Source organism: Schistocerca gregaria, chromosome 5, assembly GCF_023897955.1.
Source record: "Schistocerca gregaria isolate iqSchGreg1 chromosome 5, iqSchGreg1.2, whole genome shotgun sequence".
Classification (NCBI taxonomy): Eukaryota; Metazoa; Arthropoda; class Insecta; order Orthoptera; family Acrididae; genus Schistocerca; species Schistocerca gregaria.
In genome coordinates, this window is record NC_064924.1 from 348,632,507 (window position 1) to 348,654,112 (window position 21,606).

Consider the following 21,606-nt stretch of genomic DNA (forward strand, 5'->3'; position numbering starts at 1 on the left):
TATTTCTTTTATTTGTTATTCTGGCCTCCTTTGTCATGGTTTCAGAAGCTTTTTCAGCTTCAGCCACACGTTGCCTGTCCACCCGTAGCAGCCCACTTTTCATGTTGTCCTCAGCTTTGGTTGTTAGTCTGCTCATGGTTTTTAATCTGCTTGTCACATCATCATCAAAAGTTGACATGCCAACATAAAAAGTTTTTGGCAAGCGTTCTCAAACGCAACTGCTGAAGCTTTCATTCGGATTCTATGGTTTGGCATGTACACATTCTTCTAGGGGTTTAGAATTTGAAAGATCTACATCTAGTGGCTTTGGTTCTACCATAACAGTTTCTGGTATGAGGTGTGCATGTGAATGTTTTTCTCCATTTGCTTCACATCTATTATACTTACACCCCTTATTATACTTGCACCATGAAGTGTTACCATTTGGGCACAGGCCATGCTGTGCATGCTCATCAGTGGATATTCTATGAAACAGAATTGCTCAAATTCCTTTATTCATCTGACTGACATTTTCGCTGTTCTCACCGATGGTTATACCATAATATTCTGTTAGGTTATCTATTTCTGATTCGGTGAATCTGCCTTGACTTCCAGTTGCTTTGCCATCAGAGATTTTTTTCCTGACATGTCCTTGCGGAGTTTCCTATGTCATGCTCCCATTCTCTTCTGCACATGTTCTTCAAATTCCATTTTTTAAATTTCATTTTCACCTAATGGTATAGCAATTGACCTACTAACAACAGAAACTGCTCACTTTTTTTCCATACCATCACCGAAACTTTCAACTTTTTGTCGCACTGTAATCATTTACCTCTCTGGCAGTGTTTTGTCAGCGATTCATAGTCCAGCTCCTTGGCTGTAGGTAACTGTGGCAACTCCATTCAGCAATGTATATATGGCCTCTCTTTTTCCAAGGGCCATCGAATGCAGCAACAATATCAATAGACCAATAAAAATCTATAGTTTCTTTCGCTCTGCATAGATGCTTCCCTAAAATTCTGTTAGGATTTTATGCAAACGTTTAGAATAGCTCTCAGATTTGAGAGGTGGCAGTGCGAGATCCATCGCAGCACAGAGCATCCGTGCTGTTATTTCTTTCCTTCTCAATATTACTCAAGGCATAAGCGAGGCGTATATTCACTTCACTATATTTTGTGCGTGTCGCAGGAGATGTCCTTGTACATTTCGTTACACACTTAACGTTCAATTGTGCTGGGCAGGCCTCTTCTCCTACTTATACCATCACTAACCGTACACGTACACTATTACCTATTACAATATTTACATTTAGTAACACAGACAAAAGCAGTTCTGAAAGTTTGCACCTACTAATTAAAATATAACCATTATGGTCACTATTTACAACACCAAAACGTTGTTTGTTATCGCTAAGATGTTCAACTTGCAATTTGAGGCACCCCATAGCGAACTCACTTCGCTCCGGCGCAACAGTTTCTTCATTTTTACGATTTTCAACAACACGCTTGTGTTGATTACGGTAAAATTTACGACTGCAATTATAATTCTTCGTTTCTGACTATTTACGATGTAAAATAACTGAAATACACAGTCACAACAAGTTTACAGACAGAACGCACAAGAAAAACCTAAGTAAACTCCAGTAATCTACTTGTATTGACAGAAAGATCGACTGCAATACAGTCTATAAGTTGTTAATTTTGTACTGTTGCTGTAATGAATTAAAAAATGTTGTGCAGATACTTTGTGACTTGCCCTAGTAGTACAAGGAATGGTGAACTCTACGCCTCTGTCAGAAACAAAAAGGAAGCCATATTAGTTAGGGATAACGGATCCAGCAGCAGCCTTTTCCCTGTGCAGAGTCCGTAAATTACGCGCGCGCACTCACAAACACAAACACACACACACACACACACACACACACACACACACACACACACACACACACACCATGTCAGGAGCCGTGACGTAGGCCGCTTCATCTGTCCCCGTGTGGGCGGGCGCACTAAGGGCGTTCGGCCATTACTCCCCGCCTCCGTGTTTCATTATCGTGTTCGTTACCGCTTAATCCCTCAAGCTAGACGCCGAAGAGCCCCATTATTTTTAATCGTCGGTGTAACGGTCCTCCGCGTGTTAACTACTGAAAGACAATAATCCGCGGCATTTGCACGGATAATTAAAACAGGTTGCATCAAAGGGCATTGTAATTAACCGTGTTACGTACCAATGCTGTTATCTTGCAGTTGAAAGCCAGTACACTCGAAACAGGATACACGTTGTTAACTGGTGCACTGCGCAACAGATGTCCATTTCGCTAGCGATCGCATATAGGACAAAAATTCTTCTCATTTTAAGAGTATTCGATATTTCGGCTACTTTGATACATCCTCCAGCTTCTTGTGATAATACTTTTTCTTCTTTGCTATATGACTGCTACATCAATAATGTGAGCTATACAACAATAGCCACTGCTGTATGAGACTAAGAAAATAACTGTAGTCAAGCAGCAACATATCGACGCTGAAGAAAGGAAAGGAAGTTCACCGTTTAACTACCGGTGATTTGGAGCTCCGCATTTTTTTAAGGGGAAAGCTGTACGTTGTTTCTAATTTCCGAACTGCGTTGCACACTCGTCGTCGTTGAGGAGATTATTGTTTAACGCCCCTTCGACAACGAGATCATTCGAGACGGAGGACAAGCTCGGGTTAGAAAAGGATGGGGGAAGAAATCAGCCGTGCCCATTCAAAGGAACCATCCCGGCATTTGCCTTAAGCAATTTAGGGAAATGACGGAAAACCTTGTGAGATAACGAGCATTTCGCTCTCATTTAAGTATATGGCCGAAAGAGTCAGCCTTCAGGATTTGTGAAACGAGCCCTGTCGTCGGGGACCGTGTGTAACAAAGGGCGCAGATTCACCACGAGATAGGGAAATTCACAGGCGTTTATTGTCTACTCAGGCCTAAGCGCTGTAGTGCGCGAGTGAGACAGAAGAGAACCTACGTCATAGGTAAACCCAGGGAAGCATAGCAGTGTTAAATATGGCGGACCTAAGATTGGCCGTAAAGGTAAACATTTATGAAAATTATTTAACTCTGTAGTAAGTCAGTGAATTAAGCCACAGTTATTTTAATCTACCATCCGTCATAGGTTTTCATGGTGATCCCAATAAAACTTGAATATTGATCATCTCTATAATAGTTTACGATTTACCGTTAAAGTGAAATTAACAAGTTTTGTAACAAAGACCTGAATGCTAAAATATGAACGCTTTAATCGATCTTAACGATCGACATTTCATATAGAAGCGCATCATTAAAATAACAAACGTTGTAAATATTAACTCTGAAACTTTATTTGTTTAAAAGATATAGTAAATTTAAATTATCAGTATTTTCATTTAAGCATCAGTTCATCATTTCCTCCGTACAAAACACATTGAACGATGACAGCATGACACCTTACTGAATCATTAGGTAATAGAATATTTGTTGTAAAGTTTAGTGCATAATAGTTACTTTTGTTCTTCATTTATTTATCAGAAAGCGCAGAGGTGGAAGGCTACTGGCCGTGATATTCAAAGCTAGGAAGGAAATTGTATAGGAATTTAACGTTTATTATGTAATGTATATTATTATTATTATTATTTTATTTATAACGTGAAAGTGGTGAGCCTTTGATTATTTAAATATGTCGTAATGTAAAGTAATGTAGAATAAGCTGTGGCCAATCAGATGGACGGCTTCAGCAAAGGGAACTGCGCTAGTCAGTTGAGCGAAGATGTTCGGCACGCGGGAAACACAGTCGGTGACGGGCAGAGAGCAGTTCTGATCGAGACATCCAAGAGGACAGTTCGGGTGGAGACGCGAAAACGGACAGATCGGCTGGAGACTGTGTAGGGACATGATGAAGGATACCGTAAAGTTAATATTTATTTTAAAAAAATTGAAGCACCGATCGATTATAAGCATTGGCAAAGACGTTAATTGTGAATGCGCATTGGGGCGCTAACAAAAGAAGGGACTTTCGTTCAATTATTTGTATACGATTTTGTTTTAGACAGTCTCAGGCAGGCTCTTTCGTACGTAGAACTTTTGTTACGCTGTACTGCTCGAAGTATGACGGGCTACGAGTCTTTTGTATCATATGTGTTTCCGAATAAGAGAAGACTTAGTAACAGTGTTAAGCATTTTTATTAAAGTGAAATAGAACCAATCAAGAAAATTTCCTTCATATTTTCCATATTCTTGGGAGTCACTGGTGTTTCCTGGAGTCGGCTGCCTGCTTCTACAACTAAAATGGAGAGAAAGAAGTCCACGGTCATATTTTCGAAAAATTAACAGAATGAGAATCTTTCAGAAGACGAGAAATATAATTAATATATGTATAGAGATGGACACAGAAAAAGAAACGAAGCAAGGCAAAGTGAATGAAAAATAGCCCAATTTTGTACACCCAGAACATTTCATAATAATGTAATTGTACTAAAATTCTCTCTTCATTGCAAGCGAAAGGACAATTAATAGGTTACTGTGGCTAACATTCACAATTTAGTTTTCACACTCGGAAGCAAGTCTTAATAGTGTTCTCGCACTGGTTTTGGCATGTTTCATTTAGGTATCGTGTTAGTGCCTACCAAGTTCCTTCTTTTATACCGATTACTTTTACAGTTCAGTTCCTCGGCCTTAAATCGTCTGTGTGTGCTTTATATCTACTTTCACCATTTGCAAGAGCCTGAAAACTATTTTTGTGGTCAGCTAGAAATTGATGGAGAACATACTGATTATAGTTTCCAGATTGTAGGTCCACATTACTCGTCGTGCTCACAGAAAGAAAATATTTCTACTTGCTAGTTTCTCAATGGGATCAGGAACTATGACTACAAATAAAAGTTTTGAATTTTAACTGATTGATATATTATGTAAAAGTTCACATGCACCAAATAAAAGTCTTAGTATTCTATCTAATATACCTGTAGAAAACAGCACTATTGACAGTTCAGAGGCGACCTATACGGGAAATTCCAAGTAAAATGGTTTATCGCCCTAACTTCTAATTACCAAAAGTTAATTTCTCGCCTTAAAAGTGGAAAATAATCTCGCTACTTGAGATGCGATTTTGTCAACATTAGGGGCGGCCCACAGATAGTTTCTTCCGTGAAATCTAAGCGATCCAGGACGGTATACAGTAATCACGATTTCGCTTCCTACTTTTACCGAAAACGCTTTTGATGGTTGCCGAGCTATAATGTCATCTGAGACACAGAACAAGCTGGTGTCTGACTGACGGGAACACATTGATATCTCGGTGGGGTCGTATTACTGCCTCTATGGCTGTATTTATATATGGGCTCAGCAGGCCACCAACCAAAACATCTGCTAGCAACCGCTCTAGACACAGGTAGCAGCAACTAAGTGGCCGGTTCCTGGGATATGTATTAATTAATAACTCTTTCTTTTAAAAATTTACATTTTTTTATATAATGAGAGTTAAGTTTGCTTTACTTACCGAAAAATATTTAGGTCAACTGCATTTAAATTTTGCTGGCAAGAATTTTTAGAACAGAACTGACAGTAGAACATGACCTCTGAACTGCCTCTTAAATTTGGACAGCTGTATTGTTGCATGAATGTAGAATGTTGTAATTAGAACTTTCTGTTACAAATACAAATGATATTTAATCTACCACGAATAACGACTCTTTAGTTCCAAATTTGGTTTTTAGCAAATAACTTGAAAACTAATAGAGGTAACTTATTGGTGTTACGTATTTAGTGGTTTTACACGGAACTTTACCTTTCTAAAACTAGTATTTAGTGTCTTCAATTTTCCATAAAAACACCAGTTTTGACGAAAATATTTCTCTGATCGAGATTAGACTTCTAACTTTTAGTTGCAACGTACATTTGCATATTCTGAACAATTTTTGGCTTCGTAGTCTTATTATTCAGCGCCACTTATTTTTTCCTAATGTTGTGTACTTTACCTAATATTCACTTGATCATTATCAGACATTAATATATTGAAGCAAGAACTACCAAATTTGGAACAGTTATTTTAATTCTTAATATCAGTCTTAGTTTACGGTGCAATCATTTGTATGTTAAGCAGAGGTGTATTATGATGACATGGTGCTGGTAGTAGTGAACTGGGGTAAGCCGTAGCACATGTGCTCGCCTCTGTACCTCTTACAATGATATAGTAGTTCTTTCACCTCAGTGACTCTAGTATGCCTGTCAATCGCATCACATCGCACTTTTCAGTTCTGAGCACACACTGAGTACACAAAGATGCCTCCCACCAAGTATGGGTGTCTGCCGCGATGTTTCGTCTGATTGCATACAACCCCACATGACATACCTTTATGCATTTCCTTCTTCATGTCAGTTCTTCGCCGCACTCTGTAGGAACAATGAGTAAGCTCCTGCAAAGTTTTCGATGGGAAATGTTTCATTACCCACCACACAGTTCGGACTTGGCACCCGCTGATGTTCACCTATGCTCACTGAAACCGCTGGCTAAGAATACAGGATTTTACCACAGACAACGAACTGCAGACAAATGTAGAGAAGTGACGGAAAACATTGGCGGCTGCCTTCTATGACGAGCGTATTGGAAAGTTAGTGCAATGCTACGACAGATGTCTGAGTGGCGACTATGTAGAGAAGCACCTGGAAGTTGTAGCAAACTGTTGCAAATAAAACATTTTTGATATTCACTGTAGTTTCCATTTCAGGAGCAATCGGACGTTACCTTCCAAACAGTCATCGTATTTAGGGATGAGCTCCTCTTACTACACCTTGCTTAAATATCAAATAATAAGGAATTTACATGCCAATATCCTTATTGCAAGTACTGCTGACTTCACAGCGTAGTATGTCATCCTTATCTTCGGGAATAAGAGTGTGTAGCAAGTTTTCCAACTGGCATAACATGTAGTCTGCAAGTACTGTTACTTTTTGGCTCTCCAAACAAAACATGTGGGTCAACCTCAGTATATGTACACGGTCTTGGTAGGTTGAAGGCACTAGTAACAAAACGAACAATATTCTCATTATTGTTTACGATAATGAAAGGTAGAGCACACACTTCTTCTATATTAGGTATATTTTGAGCGCTATTTGTTCTCTCAAAGACTATGCTAGGGATATTAGAAGCATCTGTTTTCTTGTTGTCATTCTTTGCGGGCCCTTACGTGTTCTGGGGCTTCACCGTTATTTGCTATATCCACTACATCCAGCAGCATCAGATAATCTGTGATTGGCTCTGTTGTTGCATTCATCGTACTTTGGCTACACCCATAGGTTGACTCGCAGCACATCTCCGTTTGCACTCACTATAGTCGTGCCACTGTCTCGGCTACCGTCCTCCGTATATGCCATATGGCAAGCAGTCTCTTAGTACAACTAACGTTGACTTCTCTGAACACTCACGGCAGAAACAGGAAACGTTATGGTAACAAATTTATGGCTTAATTACCAACGAACAAATCTATATTTACAAACATTATGGGGAGCGATCCGAACAAGTAATGTTGATGACGTTGCTAGGCAAAGATTGACGACTTCATTATAGTCGGCTTAAATGCTCGAATTTGGGGAAAGAAATTGTCAGTTGCAGGCTGACCGCTCATTTGAGAAAGTATTTCACGATGTGTAGTGTCAGTCTCCTCAAACTGATTTGGAATTTTCTTGGAGTCAGGGCTAGCGAACGACCTTTTCTGCAGTGTTAGGGGTGGGTCATCCACCATTAAGCATATCCCCTAGTAACAGCTTTCTCAGGCAAGCACCGATTGCACACGTAAAAGCTGCCATATACTGAAAAAGAAATGAATGACAGAGCGAAAGAGAATAAATGGTAACATACCTTGACCAAATAAATAATTGTAGTAAAGGTAGTAGCGAAGTTAAGTTTGAAGTCTATATATATTGATCACTCGAACAGGGTTAAAAAAATAGGAGCACAGTGCAGTTAAGATTTCGTGAATAGCGTATAAGATTCCCCACTCAAATAAGCTACCGTGAGTACAGAATCAATATTATAGTCTCTACTACGCGCTAATGTTTAAGTTCATCAGTGTTGCTGCTTCACTGTTTGCGAAGTTTCGTCACGAAACATAATAATAACCCGCGCGTAATTAAAGTCCTTCAGTCGTGAAAACTTGCATCTGAAAGTTGCGTGCACTGCTCAAAATTACATCAGCTGTAAAATGTTAAAGCACTGAAACGATGCGGCTGGCTTGCTGCACAGGAACTAAGGTGAACTTGTGCTGAAAACTACAGCGACTCGCCACCAGCTGCTCCAGAAGACTGCGCAGAACACGAGGCGCACAAGCGCTACCCATGTAAAACGTTGGGTAACTAGACCATGTTAATTATGTTCACAACTTCTTACAAATTTGTGTTAAAATTACCCTTCATGTCTTCTAATATTATAAACGCGAACTCTGTCTGTTACGCTTTTATGACCGACTTCTTTGAACGTAGGTTACTTTGGAAAGAGTGTAACACAAGATATTTATTGATTTGAAGAATATTGAGCGAAATATAGGACAATAATTAGTCTTTGAAATAGCTACCTACTCTTTGACTTTTGAACTTTGTTTGTGAATATGCTTTTATTGTTTGATATGTTCTATACAATACGATTCAACGTAATGAATATAAAACTTATACAATTCTCAATGCGTTAAATTCATAGATCTATACTAATACCAGTCGAAAGCCTGTCATATTTTAGCTCTTAAGCGTCAAGCGTCTCGTGTAGATTCTGAGAAGCTTGAAAACTCAATCAACGACGAACTTTTAGATGCTGTATGACAGAGAGATGTCGTGCCTTTACATATAGAACGTGGGAGGCTTTTAGTGAAGCTGCATTTGATTATGGTATGTGAAAGCAGCCGCGGGGAACAGGCAGACATGAGTGGGCAGCTGCCGCTAATGGACGTACAAATGTTATAAAATTTGCGCTGCACCGAACTACAAATTATTTTCGAACTTGCAGCACGCTTCAGGTGAAAAATAGGTTCACAACTTGTGTTATATAATTTTTTCTTGTTACTATGCATATTGACGTACCTCCCCATTATGGTCATTTCCGAAATTACTAGAAGTTCTTACATACAGCGTGTTTCTTCTGAAAGACATCAGGTACATTTTCTCTGGTGTTTTGGCAGTTACCTGAGAATTCGATTTTGTAATGTGTAGTTGGGGTCGGTCCAAACAACTGCTGTTCATTACGTCTTTCATGCGACACCCACTGCCAACAAAACACATCAGTTTGTTTTCGTTGCAAACAAAATGATTTTTTAAGTTGAATTTTACGCGCCCATACGATAGGGTTCCCCAAAATTAGTCAAGTGTAATATTAGTTTTTTTATGAGTGTTAAAAGGAACAGTAAAACACTAAGAATAGCCAGTATTTTAGCAGCAACGGCACCGCCCTGGCCCTCGCTCCTGGAGCAGTGAATACACTTTGCGTTTTAATGTTCCTGGTAATACATATCCACAAAATGAACATCGAAGCGTACTAATTTGGCACCGGTAACACGGATGGGCACGTAAAATTCCGTTTTAAAAACATTTTGTTCGAAACTGGAAACAAACTGACGCTTTCCGTCAACGCTAGCGTTGCATGAAAGACATGAGGAGTCGCATTTGTTAGGGATGACTCCAGGCACACAGCAGAAATAGAATTGCAAATATCTGCCAAAACACCAGAGAAAATTCGCAGAAATGCTCTTAGGAAAGATACACTCTTTGCACTTCGCCCTAATACGCTAAACATTAATAAAAACGATGTGCAATCATGTACAACTTTTAAAAAATACATGTACACTATGTGATCAAAAGTATCCGTACGCCTGGCTGAAAACGACTTATAAGTTCGTGGCACCCTCCGTCGGTAATGCTGGAATTCAATATGGTGTTGGTTCACCCTCAGCCTTGATGACAGCTTCCCCTCTCTCGGGCATAACTTCAGTCAGGTTCTGGAAGGTTTCTTGGGGAATGGCAGACCATTCTTCACGGAGTGCTGCACTGAGGAGAGGTATCGATGTTGGTTGTGGAGGCCTGGCACGAAGTCGGCGTTCCAAAACATCCCAAAGGTGTTCTATAGGATTCAGGTCAGGGCTCTGTGCAGGCCTGTCCATTACAGGGATGTTATTGTAGTGTAATCAGTCCGCCACAGGCCGTGCATTATGAACAGGTGCTCGATAGTGTTGAAAGACGCAGTCGCCATCCCCGAGTTGCTCCTCAACAGGGGGTAGCAAGAAGGTGCTTAAGAGATCAGTGCAGGCCTTTACTGTGATAGTGCCACGCAAAACAACAAGGGGTGCAAGGCCCCTCCATGAAAAACACGAACACACCGTAACATCACCGCCTCCGAATTTTACTACACGTTGGCAGATGACGTTCACCGAACATTCGCCATACCCACACCCTGCCTCGGATCGCCACATTGTGTACCGTGATTCGTCACTCCACACAACGTTTTCGCATTGTTCAGTCGTCCAACGTTTACGCTCCTTACACCAAGCGAGGGGTCGTTTGGCATTTACCGGCGTGATGTGTGGCTTATGAGCAGCCGCTCGACCATGAAATCCAAGTTTCTTCACATCCCGCCTAACTGTCAGTTTGGAATTCCTGGTGATGGTCTGGACAGATGTCTGCCTATTACACATTATGACCCTCTTCAACTGTCGGCGGTCTCTGTCAGTCAGCAGACGAGGTCGTCCTGTTTTTTGTGATGTACATGTCCCTTCACGTTTCCACTTAACTATCACATCGCGGACAGTGGACCTAGGGATGTTTAATAGTGTGGAAATCTCGCGTACAGACGTATGACACAAGTGAGACGCAATCACCTCACCTCGTTCGAAGTTCGTGAATTTCACGGAGCGGCCCATTCTGTTCTCAATGTTCAAAATGTTCAAATGTTTGTGAAATCTTATGGGACTTCACTGCTATGATCATCAGTTCCTAAGCTTACACACTACTTAACCTAAGTTATCCTAAGGACAAGCACACACCCATGGCCGAGGGAGGACTCGAACCTCCGCCGGGACCAGCGGCACAGTCCATGACTCCAGCGCAGACTTACATGCTTTGAATGAAAATAACAGTGGTATGTAATACATAAACCGTGTGACTTAAGCCACTACTTGTAACTTTTTATGACATCATAACAGTATACACTTCAGGTATTCTTAGCATTACGAATGGCTAGCTTCTAGCCGAAATCTAGATCTGCATGATAAAATTTAAAAAGGACGATTGATTACTGCAATCTATAATTTACATGAAAAACGTGTTTTGGGGAAGGGGGGGGGGGGGTGACCGGATACTTTTGATCACATAGTATATGTGTTTTTATACAAAGAAGTGTCGTGTATGATGTTGTTGTTCTTGTGGTCTTCAGTCCTGAGACTGGTTTGATGCAGCTCTCCATGCTACTCTATCCTGTGCAAGCTGCTTCATCTCCCAGTACCTACTGCAACCTACATCCTTCTGAATCTGCGTAGTGTAGTCATCTCTTGGTCTCCCTCTACGATTTTTACCCTCCACGCTGCCCTCCAATACTAAATTGGTGATCCCTTGATGCCTCAGAACATGTCCTACCAACCGATCCCTTCTTCTGGTCAAGTTGTGCCACAAACTTCTCCCCAATCCTATTCAATACTTCTCCATTAGTTATGTAATCTACCCATGTAATCTTCAGCATTCTTCTGTAGCACCACATTTCGAAAGCTTCTATTCTCTTCTTGTCCAAACTATTTATCGTCCATGTTTCACTTCCATACATGGTTACACTCCATACAAATACTTTCAGAAATGTCTTCCTGACACTTAAATCTATACTCGATGTTAACAAATTTCTCTTCTTCAGAAACGCTTTCCTTGCCATTGCCAGTCTACATTTTATATCCTCTCTACTTCGACTATCATCAGTTATTTTGCTCCCCAAATAGCAAAACTCCTTTACTACTTTAAGTGTCTCATTTCCTTATCTAATACCTCAACATCACCCGACTTAATTCGACTACATTCCATTATCCTCGTTTTGCTTTTGTTGATGTTCATCTTATATCCTCCTTTCAAGACACTATCCATTCCGTTCAACTACTCTTCCAAGTCCTTTGCTGTCTCTAACAGAATTACAATGTCATCGGCGAACCTCAAAGTTTTTATTTCTTAGCCATGGATTTTAATATCTACTCCGAACTTTTCTTTTGTTTCCTTCACTGCTTGTTCAATATACAGATTGAATAACATCGGGGAGAGGCTACAACCCTGTCTCACTCCCTTCCCACCGACTGCTTCCCTTTCATGTCCCTCGACTCTTATAACTGCCATCTGGTTTCTGTACATATTGTAAATAGACTTTCACTCCCTGTATTTTACCCTTGCCACCTTTAGAATATGAAAGAGAGTATTCCAGTCAACATTGTCAAAAGCTTTCTCTAAGTCTACAAATGCTAGAAACGTAGGTTTGCCCTTCCTTAATCTAGCTTCTAAGATAAGTCGTAGGGTCAGTATTGCCTCACGTGTTCCAACATTTCTACGGAATCCAAACTGATCTTCCCCGAGATCGAATTCTACTAGTTTTTCCATTCGTCTGTAAAGAATTCGCGTCAGTATTTTGCAGCTGTGACTTATTAAACTGATAGTTCGATAATTTTCACATCTGTCAACACCTGCTTTCTTTGGGATTGGAATTATTATATTCTTCTTGAAGTCTGAGGGTATTTCACCTGTCTCATACATCTTGCTCACCAGATGGTAGAGTTTTGCCAGGACTGGCTCTCCCAAGGCCGTCAGTAGTTCCAATGGAATGTTGTCTACTCCGGGGGCCTTGTTTCGACTCAGGTCTTTCAGTGCTCTGTCAAACTCTTCACGCAGTATCGTATCTCCCATTTCATCTTCATCTACATCCTCTTCCATTTCCCTAATATTGTTCTCGAGTACATCGCCCTTGTATAGACCCTCTATATACTCCTTCCACCTTTCTGCTTTCCCTTCTTTGCTTAGAACTGGGTTTCCATCTGAGCTCTTCATGTTCATACAAGTGGTTCTCTTATCTCCAAAGGTCTCCTTAATTTTCCTGTAGGCAGTATCTATCTTACCCCTAGTGAGATAAGCCTCTACATCCTTACATTTGTCCTCTAGCCATCGCTGCTTAGCCATTTTGCACTTCCTGTCGATCTCATTATTGAGACGTCTGTATTCCTTTTTGCCTGCTTCATTTACTGCATTTTTATATTTTCTCCTTTCATCAATTAAATTCAATATTTCTTCTGTTACCCAAGGATTTCTACTAGCCCTCGTCTTTTTACCTACTTGATCCTCTGCTGCCTTCACTACTTCATCCCTCAAAGCTACCCATTCTTCTTCTACTGTATTTATTTCCCCCATTCCTGTCAATTGCTCCCTTATGATCTCCCTGAAACTCTGTGCAGCCTCTGGTTCTTTCAGTTTATCCAGGTCTCATCTCCTTAAATTTCCACCTTTTTGCAGTTTCTTCAGTTTTAATCTACAGGTCATAACCAATAGATTGTGGTCAGAGTCCACATCTACCCTTGAACTGTCTTACAATTTAAAACCTGGTTCCTAAATCTCTGTCTTACCAATATATAATCTATCTGATACCTGTCAGTATCTCCAGGCTTCTTCCATGTATACAGCCTTCTTTTATGATTCTTGAACCAAGTGTTAGCTATGATTAAGTTGTGCTCTGTGCAAAATTCTACCAGGCGGCTTCCTCTTTGATTTCTTTGCCCCAGTCCATATTCGCCTACTACGTTTCCTTCTCTCCCTTTTCCTACTACCGAATTCCAGTCACCCATGACTATTAAATTTTCGTCTCCCTTCACTATCTGAATAATTTCTTTGATTTGATCATACATTTCATCAATTTCTTCGTCATCTGCAGAGCTAGTTGGCATATAAACTTGTGCTACTGTAGTAGGTGTGGGCTTCGTATCTATCTTGGCCACAATAATACGTTCACTATGCTGTTTGTAGTAGCTTACCCGCATTCCTATTTTCCTATTCATTATTAAACCTACTCCTGCATTACCCCTATTTGATTTTGTATTTATAACCCTGTAGTCACCTGACCAGAAGTCTTGTTCCTCCTGCCACCGAACTTCACTAATTCCCACTATATCTAACTTTAACCTTTCCATTTCCCTTTTTAAATTTTCTAGCCTACCTGCCCGATTAAGGGATCTGACATTCCACGCTCCGATCCGTAGAATGCCAGTTTTCTTTCTCCTGATAACGACATCCTCTTGAGTAGTCCCCGCCCGGAGATCCGAATGGGGGACTATTTTACCTCTGGAATATTTTACCCAAGAGGACGCCATCATCATTTAATCATACAGTAAAGCTGCATGCCCTCGGGAAAAATTACGGCCGTAGTTTCCCCTGCTTTCAGCCGTTCGCAGTACCAGCACAGCAAGGCCGTTTTGGTTATTGTTACAAGGCCAGATCAGTCAATCATCCAGACTGTTGCCCGTGGAACTACTGAAAAGGCTGCTGCCCCTCTTCAGGAACCACACGTTTGTCTGGCCTCTCAACAGATACCCCTCCGTTGTGGTTGAACCTACGGTACGGCTATGTGTATCGCTGAGGCACGCAAGCCTCCCCACCAACTTCAAGGTCCATGGTTCATGGGGGGAGGGTGTATGATATCAGAGCATATTATCCCGCTCGTTTATGTGGTACCCTTGGTGTGTGTAGTATACACCAAATTTGAATTAATGCCCACTTAACTGGAGGCTTGTTTCAATCAGAATGAGTAATGCTTAGTTTGGAACAGAAATTGTTTACATATCTAAACGTAAATTCACTTAGGAAATGGCTGAAGGTGTAGGAAATCGTATGGTGATGTCATGCAACATGTAACGTCGGAATACATTTAGATCTGGCTTATGTGATTTAGTGATATAATCAAACTGTATATATTCTGTATCCATTTACATTACAGTCTGCATCTCCATGTATCCACCGCACACTTGAGCTATTGTTTGACATATTCTTTATGACTGTAGCAGCTTTAATTTACCAGTAGCATAATACAGTTTATATAATCATTGCCTACCAAAATCAGTGTCAGCTAAAAAGTTGAGCTTGTCATGACGTGCCACAGAGCTCATGACGTCCAGAAGTACGATTTCATGACCTCATTTACTGTGTAGGTACTTTTCTATGTAATACTAGCGAGTACTGTTTCGTCGCTGGAAAGATTCTCAGCCACGCTCCCATAGCAGAATCCTTAAAGGAAACACCCACACCACGCTGCCCTGATCAGGCTCGCAAAATTCCATTTCAGTGCTGCCAAGAGGCTGTAACCTCCCCCTCACTTATCGACCTTCATGACAGTGAAAAATTAAACCGCGTGTACCTAATGGAAATTTGGGAAAAGCAATCGTCACCGAGGTTAATCTGTCGATAAAGAGTGAGGAAAGGGTTATATCTCAATGAAAGGAAAAATGCAAATGAAACTGGTGGAAATTAATTTTGAAAAGGGGTAAAGTTAATAAAGAAAGTCAATGAGGGGTCGTTACGTTAACAACTAACTGGCGTTAATTAGATATTACGGTCGCCAGTCCTATGGACAACTACTATCATAACTGAAAAAGGCAGATTATTGCACATATAATTACTAAAAGCGTGGCAACTGAAGGTTGACACGTGTTGTGTGAAGACGAATGTTTGTCAGAAGTAATAAATTTCGCTACACTCTGACTTTATTTAGCAAAAGAATTAATAAAACCGGAAAAATTGAAAGTTAATTTAGTGAACTTTGTTTCTGAAGCACTACAGAATTAAATAAAATAAGATTAGTCTTGAGCTACCTCAACAATCATCTCAAAAGCAACTAAAATCTACACAATTTAGAAATACGAGATTTAACTTTGAACTTGAATTAAATGATTCTGAACAATTAACAATAGTAAAACATAGTACGTACCAAGCTGAGCTGCAGTCACAGGTAAGCTAAAATATGGTAACAAAACTCGCACTCTTAATTTGTGCTTGTGAAATCTAAAGATTGTAGCCAGCTATGAATACCTTAACTGAACTTTGAAAGTAAAGCAGTGAAATGGAATGATATTACTTTAATGCTGGCGTTTGCATTTCAACGACACTCGGGTTCATTCCGGAAAAGGAAGGGACCTGCTTGGTAATGCAATTGGGACAATGAGCAACAAAGGATCATGCTAAGTTGCTGTAATTTTGTGAGGCAAATGGAACAATTTTAAAAGCTGAGATCTGCAATACAGTTCTAAAACTTTACGTGCTTCCAGTCTTCCTTGTTGGTTGATTGAAGGTTTGAAGTCGTCGGTCGAGGAGGTGGCGACAGTCACTCATTGGCGCGCCTTCTTCTCGACACGGTCACCAGGCGGAACGGGCTCTTGATGTGCGCCAGCTAATGCTACCCGTCCGCAACACCATGTCAGAAACTATCATACCAAGTCGAGCGCAATTACATGCTGCCAACCCCGAAAGCGCGGCAACTCGCGGGAGCGTCACACAACACACCTGCTCCACCGCCCTACTCCAGCCAGACCCTCCTCTGCCCGCGCTCCATGCGGCAGTGTTAACACTACCAAAGATCCTAAACACTTTGGTTCTCCACACGACCTATCGATATAATCGTTCGATAGCATAGTCTTCCCTAGGTAAGACCCAGCGTAAAAATCCAAATAATATTTGCAACACAAACCAATTATACATTCACACACACACACACACACACACACACACACACACACACACACACACACACACACACACATATATATATATATATATATATATATATATATATATATATATATATATACAATCAAAAATATGTCACATGTTCAGGTAACAAAATAGGAAAAAAATTATAGTACAATAGATGAAAACAGGAGGATATGCATTTCTGGCGTTACAAGGTCCTCGGCTAAAGCCGGGAGTCATCAAGGCTTGCAACGTTGGCAGACCATTCTGTAGAAACGCGATGTATGTTGCAGCTGTTTCGGGCCCTGCAATGAAGGGTGGACTAACGAGGTGGTCGACAATGATTCCGTACCATACATTTACAGTCCACGGTCGCTGTCGCTCTACCTGTCTGAGCCAGCGAGGATTGTCCACGAACCAGCAATGCATGTTCCGTAGATTCACTGCCCCGTGGTTTGTGAAACCCGCTTCATCGGAAAACAGGTAGAACTGCAACACATTCTCTGTTAATGCCCGTTGACAGAATTGCACTCGATGATTAAAGGCATCACCATGTAATTGCTGATGTAGCGACACATGAAACGGGTGAAAGCGGTGACGATGCAGTACGCGCATAACACTACTTTGACTCAGTCCACCGGCTCTCGCAGTGTCCCGTGTACTCATGTGTGGATTCATGGCAACAGCAGCTAACACACCAACTGCACCCGCTTCTCCTGTGACGGGCCTGTTACGGACCCGTTTGCGTGTTACGACCATACCTGTTGCATACAGTTGGCGGTAGATGTTTTGCAATGTGCGGCACGTTGGATGCTATCTGTCCGCGTACCGTTCTGCATACACCCTGCAGGCTTCAGCTGCATTTCGTCGACACTCGCCATAGATGAGTATCATCTCCGCCTTTTCAGAGTTCGAATACACCACGGTCACAGATCCTACAAAGCTACACTATCACACGATGTACTACAGTTGGTTTGCGTGCGGAGACGAATGCAGTATAACAATAGCAGAAAGCGCTACATGCGGACACTGAGACAGCTAGACCAAACCACAACAGTGCACTACAGCCACACTCATAAACACGGTCTTCATCGTAAACATGTCCCTGCAGATGCTGCTCGCCGACCGTGGCCCGTGTTTGTTACAATACGCAACTGAACGTAGGAGGTTTCAAGCGTCAACTTTAGGTTACAATATCTCCGGATGTAATTAACATTTTACAATGCAACAAACGGCACTGATTACGTATTTGTTTATATGTTCAGATGTGCTAACAAAACTAACGCGGATTCATTTAAAAAAATTAGGTTCGTGTTAAAAACATACTTCCATGCATTTTTGTATGGTTTGTATTAAACAGTTACACTAGCCCCTCTCCTCAGTTCGGTCTGTGGAATCGGTTCGTCAGTATTTGATGTGGTTTACGAAATATATCCAGCGGTAACGTTAGGTGACTCACCCTGTATATTAAGACGAACGGAAGAAACAGTATTTCCTGTTTTACAGGATAAAAAATAGTATTTTGTAGCGTGAAATTCATGTGGATGCACCATAATATAATTTAAAACATGATACACAAAAAAAGTGGAGTACGTCACTAGTACAACAAACTGATCAAATCTGCCAGTTTTACTACTGGGAGCGACAATTACATCTCTAGGTCTTCAAATTCACTTTCTTGTTTTTTTATTTGAAGCGTCAGATGAGCACAGCGTGGACTTGCAAAGAAATAAAATGGCCGTCATATATTTTCACCCTATACTTGAATGTGCTATATCGGGAGCGATCCTGAGAAATTAAACCTGCGTCGGTGTAGGACTAATAATACACGATTGCCTTCCGATCTTAACCCCTTAAGTTCTGCCAGTACCTAAGTCCTCCCTATTAATTTGTCCGTGAAATCCATTCCTTCACTTGAAGCTACGAAAGTAACACCCACGAAAGGCAAGATGCATACCAGATACTGTTTCCCCTTCGGTACATAGCTTTAATACATTAGGTAGCTTCTACAACTTTACTTGTTATGTTAAATATTAAATAAAACCAAATAATTACGAATGTGCGGAAGGAACTGTACCGTTGCCAGCTGAAGTAAACAATCTGTTTACGAGCGGTTCTAGGCGCTACAGTCTGGAGCCGAGCGAAAGCTACGGTCGCAGGTTCGAATCCTGCCTCGGGCATGGATGTGTGTGATGTCCTTAGGTTAGTTAGGTTTAAGGAGTTCTAAGTTATAGGGGACTGATGACCTCAGAATTTAAGTCCCATAGTGCTCAGAGCCATTTCTTTCTAATAACGGTTGTTACCTGTAGTATGGACTCCACAAGACATGGGTAACGGTCGGAAAGCATGCTAAGCAGTGATTATTCTACAGCAGGCAGAGTTCGTTGAGGATGATAGTAATATCACACAAAACCTAAATGCCCTGATACACAAAATTTCAGATGTTCTCTATAGGTTGTTCTGTTATGAAGTAACTGACTACCCAGGCCTGGAAGAGTCGACATTGACAACTGACAGTAAGTGTTTTCTGTTTGCAGAAGTGGTCCACGAAACGGGCTGCCACGACACACAGCTGCGACTTACTTGCCGCAACTTGGAGTCCACCATCGCCATCTTAGAAGTGTACTTCTCGCCGGAGCGGGAACAGTGCGCGCCTGACAACGAGACGACGTCACTGGCGCCGTCGACAACGCAGATGTCGACCGCAAGAGAGCGGGAGGCCGCCGAGGCTGCCGAGGAGACCACGAGGGAAGAGCTGTCCCCCTACATAGTCCGGCCAGCGCTCAACAGGCGGTAAGTGACGCCTCTGAAGCCGGCTTCTTCTTCCCTGTTATCTACAGCCTTGTGTCCACCGTACATACTACTGTCCACACAGCAAAGATGCCTGTAACTAGCCCCATCTTGTCGTTCACACTCAGAGAAGGTACAGAGGAGAATACTTCCGCTCAAACTAAAATAGAAAATCCATATTGTTGGCGAGCTATTGTGAGAAGAGAAACTACAGCGTACCTTTTGTCAACAAATGACAAAATAAATCACTTTCACTCTGAGGAATCGGAGGTCATGGGAATGCAGACTGTTGAATGCTTCGCAGTGCATTTACCTCATCGCAAAGATTGTAGAAATCGATCTGTGACGCTGCACATTAAATCGCTGGCTATGTTTTCCACCGTAGGGGTGACATAATATATGCTCGTCAAACACTTGTGATAGTCCTGTGCAGCATCCACGCGTTTGGAAACCTTAACTCTGCAGTACTGAATATTTCCCCTAGACACTGTTGATCTCAGAAATTCTAACGCTTGTGTAATTTCCGATAAGAACCGTGCGTCTTGCACCGATTTCCTTACCAACTTCAAAGACGGTTAATATCACACAGGGATACATAATACGGCTAAAGAACCCTCGTCATTGCATCTATGGAACGACCCTAACCTTCCGCGACATCCTTGAGGTATATACAGACTCATTCGACGTACAGCGTAGATTAGATCTTGACGAGTCATTGCAATAGATACCGTCTGTTGATAAAGCGCAAGCTGTTCTCTTTTTAATCTTCCTATCGGAAAAAAGATTTTACCACTTGACCCTAAGCAGTATTTCTAATTGTTAACCCAGATGTTGGAGAAGTTGTTATTTTGTACCATGGGTGTTCCCACCCAACTCCATTTCTGTATCCCTAAATGTGAAATCTATCTGTGTGATATTTGTCCTTACCACCCATAATACATTGCATGACTCTCTTTCTTTTTATGGTATTCTCTGCTGGTGTCGGTGTAGAGAGGAGAGGCCTGGTGCACTACGTACACCTCTCCATGCCCTATATCTTCTGTTACCCATACTCTCTGTTCACTGTTCTCCTTAAGTCGTTTCTTCTGACAGCTTCACAGTACTTGACATGACTGTCTCCTATTGGCTCCTTTACTCTGAGGATAAAGAGATTAACCACCACGCTAGAAACTCCATTCATCATCATCATTATTGTCATCATCATTATCACCATCATCATCATTATGAACACCATCATCACCATCATCATCATGATCACCATCACCATAATCATCATCTTGATCACTAGCCCTCTTTCAGCGTGAAAAAAATAGGTGATTTTCGTAATTTTCTTTCAGGTAAAATAAAAAGTAATGTAGAATCTGATGATATAATTTCATTCCTTTGACTCTTGCCTTTAAAAAATCATTTTTGTGTCCACATCAGACACCCCCCATCCAACCCCCCCCCCCCCCCCCCCCCTGTAGCTGTTGCACCAGATGAGAGGGCCCCTTGCAGCCACAACATTTTCCTCGCCGGAAAAGTCGAGACAAAAATGTGCACGAGATTAGACTTTTAAAGACATCGTAAAACGGCTACGTACGGTGATAGACAACTCAGTTTAGAATGCCGGCATCAAATTCCTATCAAAATCGTATTTACCGTTCTCGGGTTATATTTTCCGCCAATTTGAAAAATACGGTCTCGAGAAAAACGCGTTTAAAGTTTTGGGTTACACGCTTTGTAGTCTAATTAAACATACCTGTAGTCAGAGATCCCTGGACCACACAGCAATCTTTCCAGATCGTAAAGAGGTTCACCTCCATCTGCCTCGTTGCCATGGAGGCCTATTTAGGACCTTCCGTTATTCGCTGCTGTGTTCTCTCGATACGCTTTTGGTCCGCTTTTGTGCAGAAGTTGTAACAGTCTGGTCCGGTGTCAAGTTCGAACACGTTCATAATTTCCATAATGGATGTTAGGCCGTGGTTGAAATTATATGCTGCTAAATTGGCTTTCGGGACGACAATGGTGGTCGGAGGGAGTTTTCACAAATGGTCTTATAACTCCAAAACGGAGTTTCTGGCGAATATAATATAAATAGTACAGTAAAGCAGACAACTGCTGGAA

At 41.4% G+C, this 21,606-nt stretch overlaps 1 protein-coding gene across 1 annotated transcript in view; it reads left to right on the plus strand.

Annotated features, from left to right (window-relative positions):
• Nucleotides 1–21,606, plus strand: part of LOC126273337 (uncharacterized) — a 443,662-nt gene that overhangs the window by 113,097 nt on the left and 308,959 nt on the right. Inside the window, exon 3 of the mRNA XM_049976884.1 lies at nucleotides 19,248–19,503. Within this exon, the coding sequence (XP_049832841.1) occupies nucleotides 19,248–19,503 (256 nt within the window). The remainder of the gene's footprint in view (nucleotides 1–19,247; nucleotides 19,504–21,606) is intronic.